Raw genomic sequence first — 24,379 nt, forward strand, 5'->3', positions numbered from 1 at the left:
GTCCAAACCTTTAATAATCTTATATGTCTCAATCAGATCCCCTCTCAGTCTTCTAAACTCAAGGGTATACAAGCCCAGTCGTTCCAGTCTTTCAGTGTAAGATAATCCCGCCATTCCAGGAATTGACCTCATGATGTCAATATGATCAAAGCTAACCTTGTATCTTGAATCCAATTTCCTCCATGCTCCCCTATCCCTCGATTTCCTGAGAGATCAAGAATGTTTTATCTCCATATTGAATCAATGTGACAGAACATGCACAGTCCTTTGGATTAACATAAGAATATACAAAATAGGAACGGGGAAACCAGAAGTCTATTGAACAGGCTCTACCTTTCACTATTATCATGGTTGATTTTGAGCTTAAACTTCACTTTCTCACCTGCTCTGCTTTACTCTTCATTCTATGACATATCTGCTTATTCCAACATTAAATACATTGGAATATCTACAACCCACTGGAGCAGACAGCTCTGAAGATTTACAACATCTGAATGGAGAAATTTCTCCTCCACTTAATCCTAAATGATTAACCCCTTATCCTGAGATTTATGCTCCCATATTCTAGTTACCCTAGATAAAGGAAATTATATCTGTGAGATGTTGTCTGGCAAACTAACCTTTATATTAAATAGGCTCAACACCAGTTCTCAAACACCTCCTCTTATCTTCCTGGACCATGACCCCATGTGGAACATTAGGCCATTGCATCAACTACGGTCACCAACCTCATTTCATCTGGTGCCTCCTCTGCCTAGCTGAGCTCATCTTCACTCTGAACAACTTCTCTTTTAACTCGCCTCACTTTCTTCAGGACAGAGAGGTGGCAATGGGTACCTGAATGGGCCACAGTTGAGCCCGTGTCTTTGTAGGGTATGTGGAGCATCCCTTATTCCATTCCTATTCTGGCCCCTACCCACAACTCTTTCCCCGGTACATCGATGATATTGGTGCTGCTTTCCCCTCTTGTTCAGATTTGGAAAAGCTTATCAGTTTCGCTTCCAATTTCCACATGCTCTCATCTTCACTTGGTCCATCTCTAACTCCTGTTTTCCCTTCCTCGACATCTCTGTTTCTATTTTTGGGGGTAGGCTGGCCACCAATATGCACTGAAAATGTGTTGCTGGAAAAGCGCAGCAGGTCAGGCAGCATCCAGGGAACAGGAGAATCGACGTTTCAGGCATAAGCCCTTCTTCAGGAATGCCCGAAACGTCGATTCTCCTGTTCCCTGGATGCTGCCTGACCTGCTGCGCTTTTCCAGCAACACATTTTCAGCTCTGATCTCCAGCATCTGCAGACCTCACTTTCTCTACCAATATGCACTACAAACCCACCAACTCCCACAGATACCTTGACTATACATGCTCACACCCTGCATCATGTAAAGACTCTATTCCGTTCTCCCAGTTCCTGCATCTCCATCGCAATTGCGTCTGGTGATACCAACTTTGAAAGGGGGGGGCCTCCAAAATGTCCACTTTCTTCCTCAACTAAGGATCCCCAACATCATAGTTGATGGGAGTCTCAGCTGGGTCCAACCCATCTCCTGCACTTCAGCCCTCACCCCTGTCTTTCCATCCACAACAGTGATAGGGTCCCCCTTTTTCCTTACCTACCATTCTACCACCTTCCATATTCAGAAAATCATTAGCTGGCATTTCTGCCACCCCCAGCAGGATGCCCCCACCAGACACACATTCCCCTCCCCTGCTTTGTCAGCCTTACGCAGGGACTGTTCCCTCCAGAACACCCTGGTCCACTCCTCCTTCACTCCCAAAGCCCCACCACCACACGGAAGAACAGCACCTTGTTTTCCACTTGGAAATTCTACAACTTTCTGAGCTCAATATCAAGTTCAACAACTTTAGGGCCTGAGCTGTCCCATGACCATATCCCTATCCCCACACCTCAGTTCTTGTTATTACATTATCTGCTATTACACCCAACCCATTGCTGACCACTAACAGTGTCGATAAAGTGTGACACTGGAAAAAGCACAGCAGATCAGACAGCATCTGAGGAGCAAGAGAATCATGTTTCGGGCTTAACTCTGTCCTGATGCAAGGTTAAGCCCGAAATGATGACACTCGTGTTCCTCAGATGCTGCCTGACTTGCTGTGCTTTTTCCGGCGCCACACTTTATCAAAATTGACTTCTCCAGCATCTGCAGTCCTCACTACCTTCTAGCCACTAACAGTGCCCGTTCATAGCTATTCATCCAGCCTGATTGTTATCCACTCCTTTGTCCAACTGTTCTTCTCTCTCTTTGGGCTCTATCCCCACCTATCATTTACTCTTTACCCCCCCCCACCCTATTTTCTGCATTAGAAGGCAACATTTTCTTACTACCATCAGTTCTGAGGAAGGATCATTTGACCCAGAACATTAACTCTGATTTATCTCCACAGATGCTGCCCGACAACCTGAGCTTTTCCAACAATTTGTTTTTGTTTCTGATATCCAGCATCCACAGTTCTTTCATTTTTAATATTGTTGTCTGTCTTGTCATATTCCTTCAGAATCTTATGTTTCGATTAGATCACTTATTTCTATGAACTTCAATTATGGACCTGTTCACTCAACTCCTCATCATTGTGCAACCTTTTGTAACACGAGCCAATCTGGTGATCTTGCTGTTGCCGTAACCTATTCTGGAATTTTTCATCTATTTGAGAAGTCTGTTTGAAGAGTGGACAATCTATTCCCTTTCCAGCACCTACCCAGTGATCTCGGGATTTATCATGTGTCAGTGTTGCATATTCTTCACATGTCTGGGAACTAACTTTCACAGTGACATAAAGGATATTTTGGAAATAACATCATTTGTGATATTTTCTAAAGTAAATGCATCAAATTTCCAATGATCAAGAATATTTTTCAAATTATGAAAGCAGATTCTCATTTTGCTTTTAAAATCTACCTAATCCCACTGGCAATCTCACTGCTTGCAGAATATTGTTTAAAAAAAACTTTCAAGGTTAGATCAATTGGAATTGCAACATAGATACAGATGATACTGAATCTTGGGAAATGTGCCATTAGCCAAGCTGTAAATTGGTTATTAACACTATAATAAATCCCAGTCTAAACTAACTGTAAAACAAAAGTATAATAATGTAAAAGTCAGAAAATTCGTTTAATCATTTTTACACTCTACGTTAAGCAGACATTACTTGAATTATACCTTGCACATTTAGTATCCATTTGTGAATCTACTATATATCTCTGGAATAATGCCATTGACCCAAGTAGGGATTGATATCCAGTTTGAAGTGCAGTCAGTACTTAATTGAGCACAAACTGACTCCAGGAGTCATGCTCTACACTAAGCGCCACTTTTTAAAATAAGTCGTCACTTACTCCAAATTGAAGTATTACCATACACACAATATATAACTGACACTCCTTCAGCCTACTCTCGATCATCGGTAAATTGATAAACGTTGTCATCAAAGGTGCTATTAACCAGCACTTGCTCAGGAATACGCAGCTCATAGATGCCCATTTTGGGTTCTACCACAGTCACTCAACTTCTGACCTCATTACAATCTTAATTTAAATGTGAACAAAAGAGCTGAATTTCAGAGGTGAAGTAAGAGTGACATCATAACCGCATTTGACCAGGAGTGACATCATGCTTTGTGTCAGTTGGAGCTATACCTGGCGCATACGATGGTTGGGATTATTGAAAGTCAATCATCTCAGCTTGAGGACATCTCTGCAGAAATTCCTTGCAGTGATGCCCTAGGCCCTACCACCTTCAGTTGCTTCATCGATGACCTTCCCTTCATTCTAAGGTTTGCCAATGATTGCATAATGTTCAGCACCATTCACAACTCTTCATAAATGAAAGCAGTCCATGTCCAAATGAAGCTTGACCTGAACATTATTTAGGCTTGGACTAAGAAGTGGCAAGTAACATTCATGCCACAAAAATGATAGGCATTGCCCATCACATGTCCATTGGCATTTGGTGGCATTACCATTAGTAGATGACACACTGCCAATACTCTGTTTTGGGGGGGTGGTAGTGGTGGGGGTGAGAGTGCAGAGAGTGACAGTTTCTGAAGCCTGGCTGTGTTTTAAAATTACATTGAAAAATTATTTTAATTCACTAATGCTAGAATAAAGCAAGCAAGTAAGGAAATTTGTAATTAAGATATTAAGAATGCTTTGTTTAATGACAACATCTGTAAGCCATTTGGATAACTATACAAGCGTAATTAAATGCAGAGTTGCTTCAATAAAACAGAGAATCCATTTTCACACTGGAACTATTCCAAACAAAAAAAAACCACGGACCAATGTTCCACTTTTTTGTGACTGTCTTCTCGTTAAAAAAAATATTTTTAAGAAGTGGGCATTTTAAAAATAAATTCACTCCCATTGTATGCCCTATCACCCTGACAATTTAAATCTTATAGAGCTTTTGAGAACTCAGCAGGTGTGCCACTTATCAGAGTGTCCAGCTTACCTCACCCAATGATAATGTCATTGCATGTCAAGGTACATATAAAGGACAATGGGAAGATTCTTTTGTTGGTGGGCATTGACTGACACTTCTGTGATGCAAATGTTGCCACTTGCTGACCCAAGCCTGGATATTGTTCAGGCCTTGCTACATTTGGACACTGACATCTTTGGTATTTGAGGAGTCATGAATGGTATGAGTGAATATCCTAACATCACACTTATCTCCCCTCCGGTATTAGATTTTTTTGTCCATGTTTGAGTTAAGGCTGTAATAAGGTCAAGACTGTGTGGCCCTGGTAGAATCCAAACTGTGTGTCAGAAAGCAAATTATTGTTACGCTAGATAGCATTGATGATCCCTTCCATTACTTTGCTGATGATCAAGAATACACCAATGGGGCAGTAATTGGCTGGGTTGAATTTGTCCTACTTACTGTGTATGGGACATAACTGGGTAATTTTTCACACTATTGGGTAGATGTCAGTGTTGTGGCTGGACATGAACAGCGTGGCGAGGGACTCAAGTTCCTGAATACTATTGCTAGAATGCTGTCAGCTCTTGTAATATCCTGTGCTTTCAGCTACTTATTTATATCACTCAAAGTGAATTGAGGTGACTGAAGCGTGTAATATTTTATGTGATCAAGTTTGGAAATAGCATTCCCTATACTGGTTAGAAGATCTGGGCTAATGCTTTCTGTCCCATGATGGTTGAATTTCCTGGACATTTATTTTGATCATTAAAATTGATTTTAAAGCTAACCTGGAGGGGTGGTTAATTCACTACAATCATTTAATCACCTTGTTTTACCACTCATTTGTAAAAGTTTATTCCTTCTTTAGTCTACCTTCCCTTATGCCTGTACCCACTTCACCTTTCTACCTCATCCTGTTTCTTTTTCTCTCTTTCTCCAGATGGTTTACATTTTTGCTTCATTATTAATTGTCAGGACAGACTGTTGTGCAGTCTGAATTAATTTTGAATGTACAGAGATATAATAGAATTTTGCAGCCTGGAGTTAGGCTTTGTTTGCTGTGTCCGTGCCTGTTCTTGAAACTGCATTCCACATAGTTTCTTGAACTGTAAGCTTTTAAGTATTTTTGTTTTGTTTTAGCTGTTTAACCACTTAGCTTTTAAAAGCAATTATGGATTTTGCTTCCAGTGATTTCTCTGCTAGAACATTCCAGGCCACAGTAGCCCTTTGTGAAAGAAAGCAAACGTTAACACTTTCTTTTTATTAAGGTGATGATTTTAAATCTATACTGACTTGTTATTGATTCATAGACCAAAGGAAATATAATCCATTACTTAACATTGTAAAATATTTTGACTGACATCTTTCTTAATATGTGCTGTCCACAATCAGCCAAATTACAAGTTAATTTTAGAAGACTATGGAGTTGAGTTTTATGTTTGAGTATATTCAGGAGCTAAAAGCTATACAGTATGTTTATCATCTTTATGCGAGTACACAAAAGAGCATTGACATTGCTGTTTATTCAAGCATTTGGGAATTTTGCCACTGCAAAGTTAGAGTAGCTAGATTTCTATTTAGAGCACATTATTTTCTACTTACTGAATTCGAGGAGGAGACAGTGGTAATTTTACCAGACTAATAACTCATTCCTGACAAGGGCTTTTGTCCAAAATGTTTATTTTCAGATGCTGCCTGACCTGCTGTGCTTTTCCAGCACCACTCTAATCTAGACTCTGATTTCCAGCACCTGCAGTACCCACTTCTGCCTAATAATGCAGTATCCCATTTTGGAGCCATGTGTTTAAACCATGACAGCTGCTGATAGAATTCGATTTAATTTAAAATTTTAGAATTTAAATCTAGTCTTAATGGGGACCATGAAGCTACCAGGGTATTCTCTCTTGTCATAAAAACATGTCTGGTTCACTAATGCCATAAAAGGAGGGAAATCCTTACCTGGTCTGGCCTTGATGTGACTTCAGGCCCACAGTAATGTGATTGACTCTTAACTGCCTCTGAATTGCTCTCACTGATTCTAGGTGCATTCAGGAATAGGTAACAATGCCTATTCACTTCCCTGTGATGCCCTTATCCATGAAAGAATTAAATTCAAATAAATTTAATCTTTAAAAAAATGAAGCAGGCTTTCCCAGTACTTGAACTAGCGCATACACAGTGAGCAAGACCAAGTGCTAGGTTTAAATCATAGCATATGCAGATTTAGCAGTTCTTACCTGGACACTGGTATTTAACTACAGTTATCCTCTTGGTCCTTAAGTAAAGTTTGAGTTTGTTTTATTTATTATTGTCACATGTACCGAGATACAGTGAAAAATGTTGTTTTTGCGTGCTATATAAGGTGAAAGTCAACTGTTGTTGCTACTTTTTATTGTAATGCAGGGCTTCTATTGAGTATTATCTTGGGTTTGCCTGTGATGATTCCTACAATCGTAACAAAATTTGCTGTCTACACCCACAAATGAGAAATACCCATTTAGGTGAGGTACTAAAAGGCAATCACTCTAGCAAGGAGCCAATTCTTTCAGAAGATAGAGACAGTAAAAATGCAGGAAAAGGGAAGTTACATTATTTTTAATATACAAAATGTACTGTATTGCATTTTTTAAAACATACATAGCTCAATCATACATTAGCTGGAATTGAGCTCTCTGTTAACATAATTGAACTATCTTTCATATATGTGTTGAATTAGATATTTATCTGTCCTCATCAATATGTCAAATCTTTCATTTTTGTTTTCCAGTGAAATTATTTGAAGTTATTGAAACAGAGAAGACTCTCTATTTAGTGATGGAATATGCAAGTGGAGGTAAGTGGAATTCATCTGAAAGTAATATTGATAATTTTTTTGGTTTAATGAGGATCTGATATTTTTCTGGATCTCATAAGGAAGAATATTTGGTTTTGTACAGTATTTTATTATGCCACACCTTTTCAGTGGATACTGTACTGAATTGGAATGTATTACTTATTTTGTCAGCAACCTGGCACAACATCCTAAACTGTGATGGGATGAATAAGTTTTCTGTTTTCTGTTGATCTGTTTTCGGATGGTGAATGTTGGAAACGTTCAGCAGGTGACATCATCTATAGAGAGCGAAGCAGTTAATAGTTTAGGTCTGAGGCCTTTCATATGAACTGAGAAAAGATAAAAATGATTGGTCAAGTGTAAGTTAGACTGGAAAGAAGAACCAAGAGTAATGGTCCCAGCAGATGCTATTCCTGGACAAGTCAGATCTCTGGACTGAAATCTGGCTTGATGGATCGTGTTATGTTATTTTTTGGTTTTAACGAGTCTTTGACTGAAGCATAACATGCAATGCCACAGATTTAGTGTATTACACAAAAGAAATGAAGAATAACATAGAAGAAGCAAACTATTTACATGTAACACAAGTTTAAAAATTTCAAAATGAATAGTAAAGTACACTCTCAATGATCTGAACAGTACTGCTTCCCAGTACTATATCCTTTCTCTGTCATATCTAAAGGGTTTAATTTAACAGAACAGATGCTTCAAATCTTGGTCCTGAGAATCTGAGTCTCTTCCTTAAGTCTTTATGCAACAGATCTCAGACTTTCTCCATTTCAAATAACCTTTCAAGATTTTAATGGAACACTTTTGGTCTGGAACTTTCAAACTTAACTACTTACCTTAAGAAAAACAATTTTTTAAATAGTTTCAAGCCATCTCTTTTTATTAGACACAACTGTTTTACACATTCCCCTCAGACAAGACCTTTGCAAATCTGCAACAAAAGGGTAGACTGGATGTTCCTCCAGAACCAAAAGAAATTCTATTGCACAACTGTTTGTGATTTCTGCTAATAAAATTCACCCAATGCTAACAAAACCTCATTATTTTCCAGAATTCTGTCTGTTGTACTGTGTTTTGAAAGAAATCACATTGGCCATTGCCATAGCTGCAAGTTAGCCATTCAAGACCAAACCTACATACCATTTGTGAAAAGACACTAAATAAAATGGGGGCAGAGGTTTTGATCTAAAGTTGTTGAACTCCAGAAGGTTGTGAAATGCCCAATCAAACATCAAGTGGTTCCAAGAGGATGCATTGAGCCTCATTGAAACATGATAACAGTCCAAAGGTAGACAGGTCAGATTAGTTATGCGGCAAGGAATTAAAACAGCAGGCAACAAGGTTTGGGGACAGGATCGAGGTGGTCTACAAAATGGTCAACAGTCACCATTTAGTCTCACCAGTGTAGGGCAGATCACTTCATGACTAGTGAACAGGCTATATGAAATTGTGAGAAGTGAAAGTAATCAACGGTTGAAGCAAATTGTTTTCTTCATAAAATAACTCCACAAGCTGATATCCTGTCACTGAGTAACCTTTTGTAATTGATACTTGGAGCGTCCTGGACACTGATCTGACTCACTCAGAGCCAACTCTCCGAATGAACAGGATGTCTGACACTCCTGTTCTTTTTTTTTTACCCCCACACTACCACCTAACTGCGGTAGTGCTTATTTTTTTTCCCCAGCACCCATGGTGTGTGTGTGCAGGTGTAAGACACAAAGTGCACGAATCTTTATTCAAATTCCACCACCAAGAAGATAGGAAAACACCCAGGTGGCCAGTGACAAACACTGCCCTCGACACTCCGGTCCTTTTTTTTTCTCTTTTTTTTCTTTTTTTTTCTTTTTTTTTCTTTTTTTTATATAATTTAACCCCCACACTACCACCTAAGTGCAGTAGTGCTTATTTTTTCCCCAGCACCCATGGTGTGTGTGTGCAGGTGTGAGACACAGTGAAAGACACAAAATGCACCAATCTTTATTCAAATTCCACCACCAGGAAGATAGGAAAACACCCGGGTGGCCAGTGACAAACACTGCCCTCGACACTCCTGTTCTTATCTGTCAGCCAGGACTCCCTGATTGGACCATATTAACAGCCCAATCAGGGAACTCATTCTATGAGGTCCACCTGGCTGACCTTGTTACAATCACTTCAACCCTCCACCTCTGGGTCCGATGACCTTGACTGGTTTTATTTAGCTCCTCCTGGGTATTTTAGCATCAGGTCAGGTTCCTCCAACTCTGCCTCTGATACAGGCAGTGTGTAATGCACAGTACCTTGCCTCTTGCACCCAGAGTGTCTCAGAGGAAATTCATTCTCTTCTTCAGGCTGTAAAAGCATTGAGGTGATGACATCCACCCTGTCCATCTCAGTTTCTGAGGTATCTTCAACACTTGACGGAGAGGGAGAGCCCTTTGGTTGTGGAACAGTCAGAAAGACAGTCAAGGAGTTAGCAATGTTTTGTATCTGTACTGTTCATTAATTTGCAACTTTTATATGGTTCATGTGCTTGTTGAGGACCATCGCACCTCACAGAATTATGTACGTCACTGGACCTGACTTCACATTGACCATTCCTCTTATCCATGCTGGGCCATTACCATGGTTCATACACCAAACATCATCCTCTGAAATAAACTATCTCTCTCGCTTAGTGGAGTGTTGTGTCAGGCTTTGGCGGTCTTAATGCCACCACAAAGTCACCCTTTATTTACATGTGGAGAGTGCTTGATACTGATCCAGCTCCCTCAGAGCTAGCTCTGAGTGAACAGGATTTCAGACACTCCTGTTCTTATCTGTCATCCAGGGCTCCCTGATTGGTGCTGTTAATCTGGTCTAATTAGGGGACTCTTACTCTACACAGCTCACCTGGCTGACCTCTGTTACAGTCACTACACTTATTACTACAATTTTTATTTTTTATTTTATGTTTAATGTTATGCCAAACTTTTTTTTAATGAAATTTGCCTATTGGCCTTGTGAGAAAAAAAAAATTGAAATATGGCTCCTCGTGAAAAGTTTGGACAACTCTAAATTATATACTCCGGCTCTGGTATATGCTTGGATCGACAACCTTCTGTTCAAATGTGTAATAAATTAAGTCAAAAAGGCAACTGAGCCAACGAGGTAGTGAAAATGCTGTTATCTTAATATCACGCTACAGGTGACCCCATTGCACTATACACACACAGGGACAGACGGACATGCACACTCTCTACAGAGAGAGACACTCATGCAGACTCTCTCTCATACACTCTCTCAAACACTCCCGCACACACCCTCTCATAGACTTATACCCCTTTACGCTCACACTCATACACACATGCATACACTCTCTCAGACACTCATACCCCCCCCACACACACACACATGCACACGGTGAATTCGTACTTGCAGAATTACATTTCACTTTGCTCAAAAACTACACAAATCCATGTGAGATTCTGTAAATCCATTTTTTAGATTAGAATCAGTCTAACCATTGTGGCACAGACAGCCTCACACAGGGAGCTAACACCTTCAATACATTATCTGGGCCGACATGACACCAATTGTTAATGTTCACTTGAGAATGTAAGTTTTTTTTTAAAACAAAAGTTATGTTATTTACATATGAAAGAGCAGAAACCAACACAGTCATTCTAAAAGACGAGAGACTTAACAAACAATCCAGGTCTTTTTCAATATATAATTTCAGTTACATCACACTGAAAACTTTTGCTATAAATTCTGTCTTACAATCCTATTCTCCACAACCACCTGATGAAGGAGCAGCACTCCGAAAGCTAGTGCTTCCAAACAAACCTGTTGGACTATAACCTGGTGTTGAGTGGTTTTTTAACTTTATACACCCTGGTCCAACAGCGGTGTCTCCAAATCATAGCTTGTATTAAATTAGTGACTAATCTGGGAGTGAATGAATTTTGCTCGGTCTCTTTCAAGATTGCTAAAGGAAAATCTTTACCCGGAATTTGCTGGTTGTTATATTCTAATCCATTATAAATGTTTGACTATTCAAGGACTATAGATTTGTTGGTTTTCATGGATTAAACAGGTGACCAGCATTCATTAGCTATTAAAGAACATTTGGACAAGAAATTGGAAAAGGTACAGGTATCTTAGCAACTGTAACTGCCTTCAAAACACCATATTAATGAAAGAACTAATGTCCCCTCCCCTTTCGAGAAGAACATCTAGATTCCTGTTGAAACCATTTTTAGTATTTGTTTCAGGGGCTTTACCTGATAATTTATTCGAAAAATCTGTACTTTTTTTGCCTCCAGAGTTGACACACTTTCCTTTCCTCTTGCTGCCCCAGCCTTTGATTTTGCATCTTCCTGGTATTTGCCACATCAGTCTTCAATTTAATTACTCCAAAATTTATTTTGCTAGAGAACTCATGGCAAATTTTCTCAATCTTTTCTTAGAACTTGGATCTAAATTATGTTGGTTAGTCATATGAATATACTGTCAAGGCTATCAATACTTTAATGCTTAGGTGAAAAAAATTGTTCACTAGTTTTGGAAACATGCTGATCTAGGCTTTCTAAAGCCTTTTCTGATGTCAGAATCATACCTGTTTTGATATAGCCAAGTGCTGAGTTGATGGTTTCATAGATTGCTGTAGTGACCTGAAAGTTTTTTTTATTGTCTTTGCTTGTTGAGGTCATTGTATGATTGTTCCAACAAACATCCAATAATGGCATTAGGAGTCCTTCAAGATTTTATATATTTGTTATAATTGGCAGTTTTGGTTTCCCACTAAAGCTTTTATCCACACAACTAGTTACATATTGCCAACCAAGAAAAGACCCATTTATCCTGACTTTCTACTTTGTTGGTTTAGCCAATTCTCCATCCAAGCTGATAAATTACCCCTAACCCCATGAAATCTTACATTGTGCATTAACCTTTTGTACAACTCCTTTATCAAATACCTTCTGGAAGTCTCCATGTACTACATTTACAGAATTCTCGTTATCCACCTTGCTTGTTAAATCTTTGAAGAACTCTAGCAACTTAGTCAAACATAAGACCCTTCATAAAGCCATGCTGACTCTGGTGGATTATGGTTTGACTTTGCAAATTTCCTGTTATTTCCCTAATAATGCATTCTAACAATTTCCCGATGACAAATTATACTTTATTTATAACCACCTGTCTAGTCTATAGTTTCCTACTTTCTGCTTCCTTCCCTCTTTGAATAAGTGTGTTATATTAGCATTTTGCTAATCCACTGGAACCATTCCCACATCCAGGGAATTTTTGAATATTATAGCCAATGAATACGCTATCTCTGCTCCCCCTTCCTTTTAAGATCCTAGGATGTAGGCCATCAGGCCCAGGGGACCTGTCTACCTTCAATCCCAATAATTGGTTCAGTACTTTTCCCTTACTGGTGATAGTTGTTCTAAGTTCCTCTCTTTTTATAATCTCTTCATTACCTGTCACTATTGGGATGGTGTTAGTATTCTTCACTGTGGAAACTGAAACAAATACCTCTCCCTATTTTCCTTTTGAAACTGATGGTAGTGCAATGTTGGCTTGAGCCACTTTAGTCCATGTGATGACAAACAGTAAATTGAACCCAATCAGGATGGTATTTCTCGAAGTGGAACTTTGAAGATAGTGTTCCCATGCACCTGCTGCCCTTGACCTTCCAGTTGTTAAATTATGAATATGCAGCTCAGTAAATAATCTGTTCCTGACATTTGAGTAACAGTATTTTACCAGTAACAAGTGATTTCAATCAAATGGTGCTGAGCTTAAATTTAACAAATACAGCTCAATCTGCACACAATTCTCCTGTTATGTATTAAATATACACAATGGACTGAATTTTATGCCCTCCCCTATCATGGGTTTGGTGCAGGGCATTTAATCAGACAAGAATGTTGCTAGTAGGCAGCTGTACACTTTCCTGCTTCCACCTAATGGTGGAAGCCTGCCTGTCCTGCTGCCAACTGAGGCTCTTCAGTGACAGTTGGAGAGTCCAATCTAGCCACTACTGTTGTTAATCTAGCAAATAATTCACTGAACTGAATAAGCAAACCCTGCTGGAGTTTGTGAGAGCTCCAAAGCAAGTTGTCCTCCTTTGCAGAGATGCTCATTGTCAAGGTATCCTGCACTGGAGGAGGAGCTATGGACTCATCTTTGCGCTTACCACTGATCCATGTTTCTGTAAGTCCCCTGCCATCACTTGATCTTTAACCAGGAATCCAAGGCTTCAGGAAGGTGCTATGACAGCAACAATCATCACCACCTCCGTCATGCTGCCATTCAACAATCCTACAATAAGGCTGATTGGCTGGCATTTCTTAGTAAGTCAGTAAGTGAGGCTTGGATCACGGGGCGAGGCTGGCTGTCAAGTGCCTGAATGGAGCAAGATTCCACAGGCTTTACCTAAAAGGGATGATGCGGAGCTCCAATCACCTCCCCAGCAGGCAGCTGAGAACCCTTGTACCACTGCAAGATTATGGCCACTTCATCAGAGTTGTCAGACCAATTTTTAAAAACCATGCTGCAATATCTATCACTGTGCAACACTCTAATTTTATTCTCAAAATAACTAATCACTAAATTTATCAATTACAGCTTCAATTGTTGAACTTTGTTTTGTTTATAGGAGAGGTGTTTGATTACTTAGTTGCTCATGGAAGAATGAAAGAAAAGGAGGCTAGAGCGAAATTCAGGCAGGTATGTACTCCTACTTTTTGCTGGTGACATAGAAAATTGAGGACTAGACCAAATATTAGAAGGTATTTAAATAAATTCTTCACAATATATAATCATGTACAAAGAAACAGTAAATATGATATTTATGTTTAACTTCGATGTAAATTTCAGTATCTAGGTCATTGACTTAGATTTGATTATACCCAAAAGATGAATGGGGTCACATTTTGAAAATTGTAGTGTTTGATCTAAAATTAGAACTGCAAATTACAGGCAATTTTTAAGTCCAGGCAAGAAATTATTAGTGCATACGCTTTACTACTGTTTAATTTTAGCATGTTGTCAGCAAATAAATTTTGAAATTGATCCTATTCTGTTTTTTACTTAATTTATTCATGAGCATCACTGGCTCGACCAACATTTATTGCCCACCCTAATTACCCTTGAAAAGGTGACGATTAGCTGCCTTCTGGTGTAAACCTTGGAGAAGGGAATTCTGGATTTTGTAGAACCATAAAATTTTGCATTAGAGAAGGAGGCCACACGGCCTATCATGCTGGTTCCATTTTGACCCAGCAACAGTGAAGGAACACTGTTCCACGACCAGGTGGTATGTGGCTTGCTGGGGAACTTACAGGCGATGCTGTTCCTTTGTGTTTGCTGCCGTTGTCCTTCTAGGTGTTAGCTGTGTGAGTATAAAAGGTGCTTTTGGAAGAGCCTTGATGATTTACTACAGTGCACCTTGTAGATAGTACACTCTGCCACTGTATGTCAGTGATGAAGGGAGTGAAATTTGAAGGTAGTGGATAAGGTGCTGATCAAGCAGGCTAACTTATGCTGGATGGAGTCAAGATACTGTTATTTGTTTGGAACTATACTCTTTGGCAAGTGGAGAGTATTCCATCACGTTCTGACTTGTTCCTTGTAGATTGTGAACAGACATTGGGAAGAAAGGAAGCAGGTTATTCACTACAGAACTCCTAACCTCTAACCTGCTGTTCTATCCACATATTTGTATAGCTGTTTCAGTTCAGTTTCTGGACAATAATAAGCCTCAAGATGTTGATTGTGGGGATTCACTGATGGTAATGCCATTGAACATCAAAGGCTAATGGTTAGATTCTCTCTTGTTGCAAGTGTTATTGCCTGGCATTTAAGTGGCACAAATGTTACTTGCCACTTTCCTGCCCAAACTTGGATACTGTCCAGGCCTTGCTGAGTTTGAATGGACTGCTTCAGTACCTGAGATTATACAAATGGTTCTGAACATTGTGCAATCATTAGAAAGCATCCTCACTTCTGACTTTAAGATGGAGGGGAGGTCATTGTTGAAGTAGCTGAAGATGGTTGGGCATAGGACATTATCCTGAGGGTAAGTGCTATCCTAGGGCTGAAACAATTAACTTCTAATAATCATAACCATCTTCTTAGTGCCATGTATGTCTCCAGCCAGCAGAAAGATTTCCCCCGACTTCTTTTGACTTCAATTTTCCTCAAATTCTTTGATTCAGTACTTGGTTAAATACTTCCTTGGTGTCAAAAGCAGTAACTCTCACCTCTTCACTGAAATTCAGCTCTTTTGTTCATGTTTGGATTAGGGCTGTAACACACTCAAGACCCAAGTGATCCTGGGAGAATCCAAATGGACTGTCAATGAGCAAGTGCTGGAAAGCACTGTCAAAATCTCTTTATAGATAGATGTTTGGCTAGGTTGGATTTGTCCTGCATTTTGTATTTGGGATGTATCTGGGTAGTTTTCTACATGGCGTATTGTAGCTGTACTTGAGCTGCATAGTCAGTTCTAGAGTCTTGAGTACAATTGCTGGAATGTTGTCAGGACCTGGTAGTCTTTGCAGTATCCAATACCTCCAGCTGGTTTTTTTTATATCATGTGGGATAAATTGAATTATTTGTTGAAAACTAGCATCTGTGATGCTAGGAGTCCAGCAACCACCCATTGCTGATGATGTGGATTTTTTTTTAGATTAGATTACATTACAGTGTAGAAACAGGCCCTTTGGCCCAACAAGTCCACACCGACCCGCCGAAGCGAAACCCACCCATACCCCTACATTTACCCCTTACCTAACTCTACGGGCAATTTAGCATGGCCAATTCACCTGACCCTGCACATCTTTTGGACTGTGGGAGGAAACCGGAGCACCCGGAGGAAACCCACGCAGACACGGGGAGAACGTGCAAACTCCACACAGTCAGTCGCCTGAGGCGGGAATTGAACCGGGGTCTCAGGCGCTGTGAGGCAGCAGTGCTAACCACTGTGCCACCGTGCCGCCCATTTGTGGAGCTCCACCTTGTGCTTTTATTTTATTCATTCAGGAAAAGAGGATGTTGCTGGCTAGGCCATTTATTGCTGATCCCTAATTGCCCAGACGGCATTTAAGAGTCAACCACATTACTGTGTGTCTGGAGTCACATACAGGCCAGACCTGGTAAGGATGGTAGTTTCCTTCTCTAAAGGACATGAGTGAACCAGATGGGTTTTTCTGACAATCAACAATGGTTCCATGGTCATTAGACTCTTAGTTCCAGGTATTTATTGAATTCAAATTCCACCATCTGCCATGGCAGGATTTGAACACAGAACCCTAGAACATTACCTGGGTCTCTGGTTTAACAGTCTAGTGATAACAGCACTAGGCCATTGCTTCCCCCAAGAATTCCAGAACTTAGATTTGATCGTGTTGATTGTGGAACTGTTTATCTATTGCATTCTATTTTCACTGTTTGGCAAGTAAGTAGTTCTCTATTGTAGCTTCAGCAAGTTAACACTTTTAGTTATGTCTAGTGCTGATCCTAGCGTGTTCTCCTGCCTCCTTCAACAAGAGTTGTTCTTCTGACTTAGTAGTAACCATAGAGTGGGGATATTCTGGGCCATGAGTTTATAGATTCTGGTTGAATATAATTCTCCTGCTGATGGCCCACAATGCCTCATGGATGCCAATTTTGAGTTGCTAGATATATTGGGCGATGTACAAGATAGTAACATTTACCCATTTAAAAGGTAGCAACATTTCCACTGCACTCCTGAATGCTCTAGGACCTCTGAGATCTGTGCAGCCTTGGAAAATTTAGAGGAAATATTATGCAGCGATAATGTAACACAGCATTTTGCAGTGAATCCTCTATTGGAAGTTGTGTTTCCAGAGGACTGTATGGTGGTCACTGCTACCAACACTTGTGAATGGTAGCATCTGCAAAGGGTAGATTGGCGTATACAAGGTTAAGATGATTTTTTGTTTTGTTGGTTCCCAATTTTTACAGACCCAGTATAGCAACTACGTCATGGTGACTGAGCCTTAAAAACTGTTGGATAAATAGAAATTTGCTACCTTACAGAAATGAACACAATTTTTGATAATTCAATATAACCAGATGAAGGAATAAAATATTAATTATAGATCATAACTTCTAACAGTTATTATTTGAGTTGGATAGCATGTCACCTTTTAATTATATTGTCATATTAATTATGAACACAATGTGGAAAATTTCATAATTTTGAACTAATGGTAGAAATAAAGTGAGGATATCTAATGCATTATTCTTGACATGCTTATATGCAAATCCAGCCACTTTGATCCAAAAGCTGATAAAATCTAGCTACTTTGAGGCAAAAGCCATTGAAAGCAAGAGGAAATCTTAAAATCAATTCTCAGGTGAGGCAACATTTGCGACGAGAAGAGACGGTTCAACATTTCAGGTGCAGGCCCTTAATGAGAACATGCTCCTGAATGGTTCAGATCGGAAATATCAATTTGCCTGTGCCCTATAAAGAAAGTACCAAACCTGATTGTTCTTTCCCATTTTTTCTTCAGATTTTCACCATTTATTGTTGTTTAGTTTACAGTTCATTTACATGCACCCAAAAATTTCTTTTCATTTTTTTTTAAAACAGATGTGTAAATTTCTTTTGTCACCTGCCTGCCTTGTGACTTTACAGATATACCTGACAAAAAAATGACAGCTCTGTTCTATCCTTCACTTTGACATAAGTAAATCCTTGAAAAGAGCACCGAAGTGGGAACATAAGGTACAAAGTAGACCCGACCATCTGATTCAGCAGCCAGAATAGGCTATTTGGCCTCTTTTGCTCACTCCGCAATTCAATAAGGTCATGGTTTGATCTGTTGGAGCCTCCTCTCCATTTTTTACCATTCCATCCAAAGCCTTTGAAAAATTGTCGTGCAATTGTCAATTTGGCTTAGGTAGTGCAAAGCCATGGGTATGTTGAAAATTAATGATTATATACTGAACATTTTCGAACATTTAGGTTCTTAGAAAAAGAGTGGGTCTTCAAAATTGGCATTGAAAAAAATGACTGCAATTTTCTAAAATGTTGCACTATGAAGGTCTAACCCAAATATACAACAAAAATAATATAAAATTACTCTATGATGTCAATGTGGTATAGATTACCTTTCATTTAGTTTTATTGCCAAAATATGATTTTACTGTTACAGTTAGGACAGATTAAATTTAATGGAATCTCCTTGGAATTGCATTTGAAGCTGTCCTCATAACCTACATCTTTGACTGTTGATAGCATTTTTTCCAAATTGTTTGTCTGGTTTTATGTGTTATCATATTTGTTCTGTGTGGTTAGCACTATAAAATTATAAAATATTTGTGATATTGCCAATATCAAATGCAGCAGAGAGGATAAGGATGAAACAACAATTGCTTTACACGGAATGCTGTTTTTAACTAAACAATATAATCTGTGCTGAAATGACAGTATGCAGAATGGAAGAGTTTGAATTAGAAAAGAGGGAGACAACTTGTGGTAGTAATGGCACTGCAGTTATCCAGAGACCCAAGCTACCAAGTAATATAAGTTTGAATCCCACAATAGCAGATGGTGGAATTGGAGTTCAGCTAATAAATCTTTATAAGCTGGTATATTGGTGACCAAATATTATTGTTGATTTTCAAATCTGCTCTCTGACATATATATGATTCCTAAAACTGGGAGAGTTGTTCTTCAGCTAGATCAAGTAAAAGTCTGGCATACTTACGCTGAGAGAATTATACCTTATAGGCAATGTCCCATGTACCACCACCACCACTATCGGAACAACAGAAGAGCTAAGAGGGAGTTACCAAGTACTTTATTTCAACTCCAATCCCCTGATATCTCATGGTATCAGGTCATTTATGGGCAAGGGAACCTCCTTGATTACTATTTAACATCTCACTTCAGCTGAAGATGTATTCCTCATGTTGAATACCAATTGGAAGAAACACTGAAGGTGGCAAGAGCACAGAATTGATTTTGGGTGGAGGACATCAATGCACCACTGCTGAATAAGCTGGCCGAATCCTAAGGGAGACTGTTGCCAGACTGGAGACAGATAGTAAGACAGCAAATGAAAGGGAAAAACTACTTGACCCCATCTTCAACTATCTATGACAGAAGCTTCTGTCCATGGCAGTATTGTTGGGAGTGACCACTGCACAGTTCTTGTGAATTCCCATCTTCACATTAAGGATATTCTCCATTGTGTTGCATGGCACTGCCAAAGTATTAAATGGGATAGATTTAAGACAGATCTAATAACTCAACACTGAGCATCCTTGGGCCATGACAGCAGCAGAATTCTATTCAACCATAATCTGTAACTTAGTGGCCTGGCATATCCTTTGCTCTAACATTACCATCAAGCCAGCGGATCAACCCAGGTTCAAAGACATTTGCAGGAAGGATCACCTAAAAATGAGGTGTCAACTAGATAAAGTTACAACATGCTAAACAATGGAAGCAGCATGTGATAGAGCCAAATTATTCCCCCACCAACAGATCAGATCTAAGCTTTGCAATACTGTCGAATCCAGTTATGAAAATATTGAAGAATAAAACAACTAACTGGATGTAAAATGCAGAGAACCCAGCACATCTATGCAAGAGACAAAACTGAAGAATTATGACTATCTTCAGCCAAAAGTATATGATGAATGATACATCTCAGCCTCTACTTGAGGCCCCTAGCATCACAGATGCCAGTCTTCAACCATTTTATTTCATTCCAAATGATATCAGGAAACAGCTGAAAGCACCAGATACTGCAAATGAGCAGTATGGGCCCTGATAACATTCCAGCTGTAGAACTCAAGACTTATGTTGGAGAACTAGCTACACCTGTAGTCAACCTGACAATGTAGAAAATTCCCCAGTTGTGTCCTGTCTACTAAAAAGCAGGGCAAACCAATCTGGCAAATTACCACACTGTCAATCTATTCTTGACCACCAGCAAGGTGATTAAAGGAGTCTACAATAGTGATAAGCAATGGTATATAGAAAGCAATAAGCTGCTCACTAACACTCAGTTTGTGTTCAGCCAAAGCCATTCAGTTCCTGACCTTATTACAGCCTTGGACAAATGAGCTGAACACCAGCTGTTGACATTAAGGCAGATTTGATTTAGTATGGCATCAAAGAGCCCTACAAATATTTTTCAAAACTAGCTAGCCCTAGAGTCAACAGGAATTGGCTGCTGTGGTGGTGTGGGGGTTGGGGTAGGTTTCAGCTGGTTGGAGTCGTACCTAGCACAAAGTAAGATGGTTGTTTTTCTTGTACGTTAATTACCTCAGCACCAGGAGTTTGTTGGAAGAATTCCTTGGTGGTGTCCATGCTCAACATCTTCAGCTGCTTAATCAATGACCTTTCCTCCTTCATAAGGTCAGAAGTGGGATATTTGCACAATGTGCGCACCATTCATGACTCATACTGAAACAGCCTGTGTGCAAATGCAGAGGACCTGGATAATATTCAAGCTTGACTGATGAGTATCATGCAACAATCATAACACAAGTGCCAAGGATTGGCCATCTCCAACAATGGAGAATCTAGCCATCATCCCTTGCCATTCATTAGCATTACCATCACTGTTGACTTCTCCCACTGTCAAGATCCTGGTGAATACCAGTGACCAGAAACTGAACTTGAACTGGCATATACATATTGTGACTACAAGAGCAGGTCACAGGCTAAGAATTCTGTGATGTGTAGCTCACCTCATGTCTCTCCATCTCCTGTCCACAACCTACAAGGCATAAGTCAGGAGTGTGAAGGAATACTCTGAACCTGTCTGGATGTAGACAACTCCAACTCAAGAAACAGAATCCAGAAGAAAGCAGCCAACTTGGTTGGTATGCCAACCACCAGCATCTTCATTCACTCACTTCATCAGGGATTCACCGTGGTAGCAGTGTGTATCATCTGCAAATTGCATTTCAGCATCTCATTAAAGCTCCTTCAAAAGCACCTTCCAAACAGTGAACTCCTCCGCCAAGAAGTAGTTCCCCTCCAAGCTACACACCATCCTGACTTGGAAGTATATTGTTGTTTCTTAACTGTCACTGTGTCAGAGTGCTGGAACTCCTTTCTTAATAGTACTTTGGTATACCTACATCCAAAGGCAGTTCAAGACAATGGTTCAACATCACCTTCTCCAGGCCAGTTAGGAATGGGCAATAAATGTGACACCTGCATCCTAGAAACAGTGCAACAGTGTTGTAGCTCAAACATTGAGCATCAGTTGGAGAAATTAGTGAAATCTTAAGATGAGTTGTTCTGATGTGAAGGTGATGTATGATTGGCTGAAAGGAGGAACAGTACTGGAGAACAAAGACAAGTCAAAATCAACCAGCAGCGGACTGAGTCATTTGGGTTGAGAATGGTCTTAAATGGAGGAAAAGAATTGGGGTTATTTCTCAGATGAAGTGTCAGTATTTAAAATCTGTTAAAATAATTCAATTTCCTTGGTTTTGAATGTAGTAACATAGTTCATGTGAGTCTGCTTTTCCACACTATCTCTATTCTATTATTTTGTTGGTACGCCAATATGTTACAATACTTTGTAAAATTGCATAGTTCTGTGTATAACACAATTTTGTGGTAACACCCAGATTATCCTGTTGTACTTGATTTTATTTATCTACACAATTACTTGATTTTTTATTTCTGCCACATTCAGTGTATAAGATTGGTGCACTTAGATTATCCTTTGCATAATATTTTCCTCTGTGGCTTTATTGTGACCTGTTACTAACCATGCTGAGAATATGAAAATGCATTTCAACATTTTATACATTCCTGTTCAGCTGTAAAGGTGACAAAATAGTCTGTTGTATGGTTAAATTGTGTGATTGATGCAATTTGCTACTGGATAAGATTTGTCTTTCTTAGCTTTTACCTTCTTTATCTGTAACAGTTTGTTTCTTGTCTTGGATATTCTGTTTACTTTTGGTTGTTTTTATGGTTCTTTTCCATTTCTGATCCCTAAGACTTTCATCCATCGCAGTTCCTTATCTCAAGAACCTAATTCAAAATTTATAGAAATGGGAATATCCACTACTCAGCAGGTGTTCCTTGCATGGCTTGCCAAAAGTAAGTCAACTATGGTAGATGTGAAGGCAGTGATAGACATCCAGCAAAAGTGACTGACTTTTCAATTTCTTGATCAGAAAAAAATTGGGCTAAACAATACATAGGGCTAAATTCAGAACATGGGTTCTGAGCCTGCACTTACTGAGAGCAGGACTGGGTTAGTGATTTTACTATGGGTGGACCTCTAATTTGTATACAATCAAAAATTCAGGGCAGCACAAGTTGCCTAGTGCTGCTGTCCCATTCAGAATACTGCAAAGAGAGATAAGTGCTGCTGGGGTATGGACGTCATCCTGGAGATATGTCAAAATGGAGATTCTGTCCAACAGGTATGTAAAAATTAAAATTTAAGGTCAAGAGCAATAGACCACACTGAATGGTGGTAAAATCTCTCCTGTTAGCTAGCTGGTGCAACAGTGATGTCCTCCCTTGCTCATGGCCTTCTCATTTTAACTATGAAGTCTCAATGGTATTAGGAAACTGCCAGTCACCACATGAAATGACCTTTAACATGGACTAGAACTATACAAATCAGCTGCCTATTTCCTTGGAGTCCAACAAGCCACCTCTCAGTATGCTGAGATAGTTCTCTCCTGAGATAATTCCATTTTACTGGTTTTCCTGTCATCTGGGAGCTAGTAGTATTCTGAGCATTGTTTGAAGTAAAAAGAATTATATGCATGTATAGGGTGTGAAATTTTCTGTTAAATAAATTGGTGAAAGGATCTTACAGGGTTATCACACTTGACATCACTAACTTTTGGTGTTTTGATTTTAATAGATAGTATCTGCAGTGCAGTACTGTCATCAAAAGCAAATTGTACACAGAGATCTGAAGGTAAGTCCTCCCAATGTTTAGTTCGTATGCAAAGTTATAACAGGACAGAGGAACCTCGATTATCTGAACGACATGGGTGGACACCATTTCGGTTTGGATAATTGATTATTCGATTAATTTCCTGTGGGGCTCAGAGTTTCCTGTGAAGTCTGCCCTGCCCACTCCCCAACCCTGTCCAACAATGCCCCAAACCCTGGCCCACCCCTTCTGCCCGAAACCCACCTGCCCCCCACACCACCTCCCCTGCCCCGCCATCCCTGCCCCGCCCCAATCCCGCCCACTCCCCTGTCAACCCCACCCACCATCCAACCCCCGTCCACACTCCTGCACCCTGGCCGACCCCCCCACCTCCAGAGCAGCCGGACTGAACACCAATACACCACACCTTTGTGTGGCAAATCTCCAAACAGCACACATACATATGCATATAATCTTTTACTGTAACTTTTTGACGAGTTCAACCTTTGCTCAACCAATGTTGGAGAGATTATCTGGGGAAGGGGGCTTCAGGGTACACCCCTGTGTAGAACTTCAGGGCAAGTGTGGGGGGGGAGTGCAGTGCAGAGAGAGGGCAGGAGGTCATTCATTTGGAAACTGTGCCTGGACTGCCCAGGACTGTTCTTGGCAGCATTTCAGTGAGCTCAGTTCGTTTTTAATCATTGTACCTGTAAACAAAAGACACGATCAGGGTTGAAACAGCTCTTTCACGTAATGTTTCTATCGGGACCTCAAGATCTCCTTCAGATAATCCGATATTTGGATAATTGAGGTTCCTCTGTATTAGCTGGCAATCTATTCATTTTCTGTATTTTAATATGTTAACCTTCCAGTAATTTCGTTAATTCGTATTTGAGGGTGTTATTAATTTTGTTTTATATGCATAATAATTCTGGGAAAAGTATCAGTTTTACTCGGCATTTATGTCCTGTTATAAAGACAGAAGTAGTCTTTGATTTCTGAATGAAGATAGTGAGAAATTTGTACCCATCTGCAGAATTTCTACCCAGTACGTTCTTTCTCCCCAGAGAGATGCACAGGTCCAGAAATAATGAGTGCAAGATAGCAGAATCATGTCTTAAGGATTATAAAGTATGCTACTGACATCTAACCAGTCCTACTTATCAGAGCTACTTTTCTCTGCTTGTCAGCTAAAACTGTAAGCCC

General features: G+C 39.7%; 1 protein-coding gene across 16 annotated transcripts in view; it reads left to right on the forward strand.

Annotated features, from left to right (window-relative positions):
- Positions 1–24,379, forward strand: part of mark3a (MAP/microtubule affinity-regulating kinase 3a) — a 175,131-nt gene that overhangs the window by 85,931 nt on the left and 64,821 nt on the right. For all 16 annotated transcript variants that reach the window (XM_043697492.1, XM_043697496.1, XM_043697498.1 and 13 more), the window contains exons 5-7: positions 7,215–7,280; positions 13,921–13,991; positions 23,159–23,215. In XM_043697492.1, coding sequence (XP_043553427.1) covers positions 7,215–7,280; positions 13,921–13,991; positions 23,159–23,215 — 194 coding nt within the window. The remainder of the gene's footprint in view (positions 1–7,214; positions 7,281–13,920; positions 13,992–23,158; positions 23,216–24,379) is intronic.

This window comes from Chiloscyllium plagiosum, chromosome 10 (genome assembly GCF_004010195.1).
Source record: "Chiloscyllium plagiosum isolate BGI_BamShark_2017 chromosome 10, ASM401019v2, whole genome shotgun sequence".
Classification (NCBI taxonomy): Eukaryota; Metazoa; Chordata; class Chondrichthyes; order Orectolobiformes; family Hemiscylliidae; genus Chiloscyllium; species Chiloscyllium plagiosum.